The following is a 7,948-nucleotide window of genomic DNA, read 5'->3' as shown; positions in this document are numbered from 1 at the left end:
GAGGGCCGCAGACCAATCAGGGTGGTGAGAGCCCAATGGGGCGGGGATGGCCAGGGGGAGGGGCCACAGGTGGTTGGCCAGCTAGCCCTGCCCGATTTGGGTAGGGGGGCTGATCTGGGGTGTGGCTGGGCAGGGATAGGAACTGCAGGAGGTTGTCCAGCTGGTCCTGCCCCAGGGGCGGGGCAGACTTGGGGGAGGGGCCACGGGAGGTTGGCTGGCCAGTCCCACCCCATCCAGCTGGTTCGCTGGCTGCAGTGGGCATCATAGCAACCAGTTGTTCTGGTCGTTACATCATTTTGGTTGCTGGCTTTTTATATATATAGACTACCTTTATTGCTAACATAGCAGTTCACACTTACAGAGGTGATATGTAATTCATGTTATACCCTAGAAAAACCTCCAATCCAAAAAAACAGATGTCCTCCTCCTTTGATTAGTAATGAAAATGGAAGCACAGGGAGGTTAAAAGATTCTCCTAAATCATAAACCCATTTAGTGGCAAAAATGGAAAAATAACACATGAATGTTCTATGGCTATCAGAAGTCTCCACACAAAATTCCCTGAACAACTCTGCCCAAGATTTAATCAACAGACTTCTGGATACCTCTTTTCTAGAAGGGAAGGGGAATTTGAAAATCTTTAAAGAGTGACTACTCAGTCAGAAAAAGACAGAAAAACTGAGAAAGATAAAGAGAGGGAGAAGAAAAGGGGAAGGAAGAAGGAGAACGAGAAAAAGAGAATTAATGTATCACAATTCTCTTAAAATTACAAAGCCATTCAGTTTGTTTCTTTGGGTGGTTGGGGGGTTTTGCTAACTCATGGAAATCTAGGCTTCCTCTATTCCTCATCATCCATACCTAATCCCTAGTTAAGTCCTGCCAATTTTGCTTCCTAATTAATTCCTCCACTTTTCTATCTCATTACTATCTTCCCAACCCATGCTATCTTCATCTCTTTTTAAAAAAATATATTTTATTGATTTTTTACAGAGAGGAAGGGAGAGGGATAGAGTTAGAAACATCAATGAGAGAGAAACACCGATCAGCTGCCTCCTGCACACTCCCTACTGGGGATGAGCCCGCAACCAAGGTACATGCCCTTGACCGGAATCAAACCTGGGACCCTTTAGTCCGCAGGCTGACGCTCTATCCACTGAGCCAAACTGGTTAGGGCCTGTCTTCATCTCTTAATCAGACTACTAAAAAGTGTTCATAAATTTTAGCTCCTACCATTCACTTTTTCCTCTTTATAGCCAAAGAGAATTTTCAAACCAAAAATCTGTTTTTTCACTTAGTATCCATTTTCTTCTTTGTTAATTCCTTTTTGCTCCTCTTCCTTCTTTCTAGTCTCCGTCCCTTTCTTCACTTGTGTTTCCTTTTTCCATCTAACCTTCCCCTTTGCCTTCCCTCCACCTTTCCCTCCTTTCCTCCATCCTTCTTTCCATCCTTTGTCCTTCCTTCCTTCTATTATTATCCTTTGGTCCATTAATCTTTTAATTATTCAGTAAATACTTGCTGAATTCTTCCTATACATCAGGAACTATTCAAGGTTAGCATAGTACATTGGCAAACAAGACAAAGAATGCTTCTGTCATCAAATGTTAGATTCAAGTGAAAGGAAACAGTGTAAGTGATATAAAATAATGTTTTAAAGCATAAGAAAATAGAGGGTAATTTTCCATTCCTCCTAGAGCACTAATCAGACTCCTTTAACATGGCCTATCAAACTCCACATGATCTAGTCCCTGACTTTTTCCTCACCTCTGGCAAAGCTGTCTCTCTTTTTAGTCATTTTCCTTCCTGTCTCAGAGCCTTCCCGCATGCTGTCCTTTCTGCCTAGAAACTTAGTTAATTGCTTCCTACTTACCCTTTAAATCTCAAATGCCACATCTTGAGGAAAGTCTGTTATAGACTCTCAGAATTCCCTCTGCTTTCTTCTATGCTACTCCATATTTGAAATCATATATGTGTCCAACTGTCGGGTGCTAAGTCCCATAACAGCAATAACAATGTCTGGATTGATTACCCTTGAATGATAGCTCTTAGCACAGAACATAGGAGGTGCTATTACATTTAAGTAACTACTTGAGAACATATATTATAACCTTAAATTGAACAGAAGTATAGACATAAAGGAATTTTTTTTTAACTATACAATTTGTAAACCAAAATCCATTTTTAAAAAAAGAAGAAACTTAGTGTATAATAATCATCAAGCTATTCCAATAGCAAAAGTGAAACATATACATACATTTCATGAAATATACCAAAGTAGAAAAAAAGTATAACTAATGTGGTTATATTAGAGCAAAAGAAAAAAGCAGACAGATTTCAATATAAATTTAGTTTAAAAAAAAAATTACTTACATCTTTGATCTAATGAAACAAAATAAAATATATGAAGTGATCATAAATCCTTCAAAAGAAAAATAAGTCAAAGTAGTAATCAGAAAGAAGCACTTAAAGGATAGAAGAGACTAGCAAATCAAATCCAGCAATGTAATTTTTTAAAATACAGGAGATAATGTAACAAGTAAAAATATTTCCTCAATAGATATTATATCACCAAATGTCAATCCTAAAATTAAGTTATGAATTTAATTTAATACCAAAAATGGTTTTTTCTTTTAAATGAATCCTAAAATATATGTGGAAGAATAAATAAGTATTGAAGTATTTTAAAAAAGGATAGAAGAGAGAACAAAGGTTAACAAGAAAATAAAGGCAAACAAATTAATCAGTTGAAAGTTTTGATAGAAGATGATTAAGCTAAAGCACACATTATAATTTCAAAACTCAGTATTATGAACAAGATCTATTTTTAAAAGAATAAATGAAAGGGAGTATTTAGGTATTGGCTGGATACAGAAAAAAGTATATAACAACTGATAAAAGACAACAGAATGGTAAAAGGTCTAGGAGAAGAATGATTATGTTGTTCAAAGTAAGAAATAGGATATACAGGTGTTAGTGGATATTTTTAATATTTCAATTTGTTAATTGACAAACCATAGCTAAGAATAACTAGTAAAATTTCTTAAGTAAAATTAATCAATTAATCAGTAAATTCTTCAGTAAAATGCCATGAAATCAAGTAGTGCATTACAACAGTAATACTTGTGCTACCATGTTAATAACCAACAAGCATGACAGCTTTTATTTGGTAGTAGCATTTAATAACATGGGGTGGGAAGCCAGGGGTGGTTGGAGATGGCTATTGTTTTTAAAAATCCTCAGCTTGCTTTCATAGCCAGCACTCCCTTCCCCCACTAAAATAAAACAACAAACATCAATTACAAAAACTAATCATCATATATGACCAAAAAAGAATAATCTGACATGTAATTAGGTTCATGAAATTACTTCTCACACGTAGATCTAATGAAATCCAAATAGTCAAGTAAAGAAGAAGGATCAAACTCTAGTCCAGATCAGCAGTGTGATCCCCAGACTGGGAGTATTGGCATCAGCCAAAAACTATTCCAAATGCAAATTCCTGGGTCCCGCTCCAAATCTAGAGAACCAGAAATTCCACAGATGGGGCCCATGTGACTGATACATGCTTGATGCTTGAGATTTTTAAAAAATGCAAACTCTTCAAAGGCATGGATAGTTTCAGAGAAAAGCAATTACCAATTTCAAAATTAGGTCTCCATCTCTATTTCTATTTCTTAAGAACTCCTAAGTCAATGGCATGTAAGCAAGTATTTATAGAATTCTAATACACTTTAAAAGAAAGCAAAGATTTTTATTTAATAGAAGTTGCTACTAATTTAGAAGCTTTATAACAAAACTATACTTTTATCTATTATGAATTTTTTTAAAAGCCCTTTGTTTAGAAACATATTGCGCTGTTTGGGTTGGTAGCATTTGTCCTGTTTTTCCTATCTTTTTAATTGTCCAGAGCAACATATAAAGATAGAAAAAGTCAGTATTAGATATTTTGGCCAAAAGTTTAATAAGAATAATTTAAGTTAATAGTGACTATAAAGCTTGAGGATTACTTCTGGGTACCAAGGATTTATGTTTTGCTATTTATCATCAGAATAATAAAAATATGTCTGTCTGTACATGAACTGTAACTCTTGAACCATAACTATGGTAGAATATAGCAAAATACCTTAAAATTTATATCCCTGCTGTTTCAATACCATAATTAAACAAAGACTGCATTACAGGTTGCTGTATGTGCTTCAGGAGAAACTCTTTACATTAAAGACTTCAATGCCCCTGAGTTCTTACCTAGGACCTCTGGTGGCTCTGACTGGAGGCCTTCTGGCTGCTGACCCTGAAGCACGTTCAGCAGGGCTTGGAGACTCCTGAGGCACAGGGATGGATGAGAAAATCGTGTCTCCTTGATCAGTTCAAAAACTTCACAAAGTCCAACCTCAATGATCTATTTAAGATGGAAAAAAAAATTATACCTTATAACCAGACAGTTTAATAGGAACAGCTTACTTCCAAAGCAAATTATTAATGCTGCAATATTTAAAAAGCAAAAAGAAACACATTTTTTTTTAAAAAAAAAGGGAAGACCCAATATGTTTAATTTTAAGATTTAGGTTTAAAAAACCATTCAGTTACATGGATGGTTAAAAAATAGTGGCACTGTTTAAAAAGCAATTTTAGAATGAAGCCATAATAAAATATCATGAAAATTGTTTGTAACAGTGAACTAAGTACTATAGAATGCATTCACTCAGAAAAAATAAACTATTAATTTACAAAGTTCATTTGGCTATACTCAAGCAAATCAACATTCTTTTTGTTCATAATCATGTTAATTGCTACTTATAGCCAGAAAAAAAAGTCTACAAAGCATACATGGTGAAAAGATGAAAGTAGGAGTTTTTCACCTTACCCTATCCTATTATGGCACAATTGTCATATTATTATTTATAGACAGTGCCCCTTCTTCTTTTAGGTTTTATCATGAAAAGAATTTAAAACTGTCTATCACTACTACTTGTACTTTATCTTATTATTCCTTATCAGGATCTAGCCAAAGATAAATAAGACAGTAATTAAAGAATTAGAGAGAAATGTGATGAACTGGTATAAGGAGGTAGCTTCAGACTGATATACCAATAGATAATGAAATTCCACTTCTCAGTTAATGCCAGATATATATTTTCAGGTGTTAAATTTGGAGAAGTAACATAAAAAGTTAAAGTAAGAATAATTAGTATAAATTTATCAAAGCATTAATACCATTAGATATAACAATGGAAGAGTATTCTCTCTACTGAGATGTGTGCATTAATTCATACATATTATATATATGCATACATACACACACACACACACACACACACACACACATATATATATATATATGCACACACACACACTAGAGACTCAGTGCACAAAATTCGTGCACTGGAGGAGGGGGGGGGGGTCCCTCAGTTCAGCCTGCCCCCTCTCATAGTCCGGGAGCCCTCAAGGGATGTCCTACTGACACCTTAGCTGCAGCTGGCCTCCCTCTGTGGGAGGCGACCGGGCTGATCAGAAGCCGACGCCACCCCCATCACCCCGCTGCTGCTGCCACTGCCGGCTGCTGCAGCCACCAAGCTGTTTTCATCAACATGGACTCCAGTCCCTTCACCACGAAAAAATAACAACTTTCTTTAGGCATTTTCAAGATGTCTCTTTCATAGTATATGACATTTCTTTCTTTTCTTTTTTTTTATCCTCACCTGAGGATATTTTTCCATTGATTTTTAGAGAGCGCAGAAGAGAGAGGAAAAGACATAGAGAACCATCAATGTAAGAGGGACACTTCGATTGGTTGCCTCCTGCATGAGCCCTGACCTGGGCCCCGGCCAGGGAGGAGCCTGCAACCTAGGAACATGTCCGTAATCAGAATCGAACCTGGACCCTCCCAGATGCCGGGCCGCGTCCTGGCTGCGCGGCTGGGCCTGCAGCAGGGCCAAGGTAGTGAGCTGTGCCGCACGCCTGGATAGGCCGCCACTCGCTCCACCAGCTGCGGGTTGTGCAGCAAACACACTTTACACTTTGAAGCCTGACTTACAGTCACTGAGAACAGGACACTATACTTCCTGCTCCCTCAATATTAGGAAGAAAGAGTATATAAGGAGAAAACTATGTAATACATCAAAAACAGTATGATTTCATTTGTGCAGACATATATTTTTAATGTGTGTATATAAAAAAGTTTCTAGTGGGTATTTTTGGTTATTAGGATTTTAGAAGTACTTTCTAACTTTTAATTCATATTTCCTCTTTATAAAAAATTTTCTGCATTTTTCAATTATCTACAAAGTATACTATCTTTATAATTAGCAAAATAAATCAATAAATGTAACTTTTAAATAGTTCATTATGATAATCAGATAACGCAATAAGCTTTAATACGTTCAATAATAAACCATAACTACCAATGAACATGGTCTTCCACTTCTCTTCAGAAAACAGTCTTTTGTGAATTTTCTGAATTTTACCTTTACTGTTGCTTTCAAATAACTAAATCATGAAGGCTCTCTATTATACCTGAAAGAACACAAAATCCAAATAACTCCCTGATACAGCCAATCCAATATCACTACTGGGAAAAGTGAGATAAAAACATATTTGGCATAAGAAAAATGATTGAATGAGCCTTTCAAAGTTTTATTGTCCTCTCCTCCAATCATATATTTCCAAAGGTGATTTTATTATTTCACTAATAAGTGTGAACAAGAGAATTTAATTACATCACATTTAGATTTAATAATTATCTCTTTGCCATTAGAACTTGTATCCTATTCTATTACAATCCTGATTATCAGTTCTAGTACTTCCAAAATACATTTTTAAAAGTTCAAGAGGAAAACAGAAGCAGATTTATATACTACTATCGAGTGAAGTATACTGTTTTCTTAAAAACTTTTTATATAAAGTAAACATCTGGTACAGACAACATTTACAAATAACAAAAAATAAAAATCTAGAGGGGAGAGAGAGGCAGTCAGAATGCTATGGGTTAGGGCAGGGTGGGGAGTGAAACAGGTGATGTTTTTGGCAGCCATTTACATGACATAAAGGATTGACACAGAAGAAGAGATGATGAGGTCTTTAGGGTTTGAAGTGATTGGAATTTGAGGTAGGCAAGAAATACTGGCATTCTGCTTTTCTTTTGACAGGTCTGTGCCTTTGTTCCAGATGCTAGTCTTTTATGTCAGTTCTTTCATTTTCTCTGTTGTTCCTCTCGTGCTCCTCCTGAATGTGTGACTTACTTTCCTTCTCCTCACCTAAGGTTTCTTTCTCTCTTCCTTTTTCTCTCACATAATGGAGAGAGTTTTTTGTTGTTGTTAAAGTATCCTTTTGAAACAATTTTTTCCTCTTTTTGACTTTTAAAAGTTAAAATAAATTTGTTATATAGGCCTTGCTTGTCAGGGTTTTTTTGCTTTATGTTTTTTGTGGATCATTAATCATTAACATTTTAAAAAGGACTTTTTTTTAATCCCCACCTAAATGTTTCTATATTAAGTTTTTTTACTCAAAACAGTTTTTACACAGCTCAAATTGTCTTTAATTATCTAATTTCCAGATCCTCTAAAGAGTTCCAAATTTTATAGCTACATAATTGTTTTATTATTATTGATTTTGGAGAGAGGAAGGGAGAGGGAGAGAGGGATAGAAGCATCCATGATGAGAGAGAATCATTGATCAGCTGCCTCCTGCATGCCCCCTACTGAGAATCGAGAATGCAACCCAGGCATGTACTCTGACCGGGAATCTAACTGTGACCTCCTGGTTCATTGGTCCACACTCAACCACTAAGCCACACTGGCCTGGGTAGCTACATAATTTGTAATAATGAAATTTAGGAGTCACACTTCCCATCTAGTCATATTTGAGGCTAGTCATGCCAGATATTTTATTAAAAGAAGTAGACTTACATAGACTAATTTACTTCTTAATTCAGTAAAAGTTTTTGAGTTTATAG

The 7,948-nt window shown here is 35.8% G+C and overlaps 1 protein-coding gene across 1 annotated transcript in view; it reads right to left on the bottom strand.

Moving 5' to 3' along the window:
* The window catches only part of MYCBP2 (MYC binding protein 2, E3 ubiquitin protein ligase), a 300,054-nt gene that overhangs the window by 228,281 nt on the left and 63,825 nt on the right, over positions 1-7,948 (bottom strand). The window contains exon 7 of the mRNA XM_014544063.1: positions 4,243-4,396. Coding sequence (XP_014399549.1) covers positions 4,243-4,396 — 154 coding nt within the window. The remainder of the gene's footprint in view (positions 1-4,242; positions 4,397-7,948) is intronic.

The sequence above is a fragment of the Myotis brandtii genome, unplaced genomic scaffold (assembly GCF_000412655.1).
Source record: "Myotis brandtii unplaced genomic scaffold, ASM41265v1 scaffold350, whole genome shotgun sequence".
NCBI lineage: Eukaryota > Metazoa > Chordata > Mammalia > Chiroptera > Vespertilionidae > Myotis > Myotis brandtii.
The sequence above is the reverse complement of the archived record's forward strand: the minus strand, read 5'-3'. Positions and strand labels throughout refer to the sequence as shown.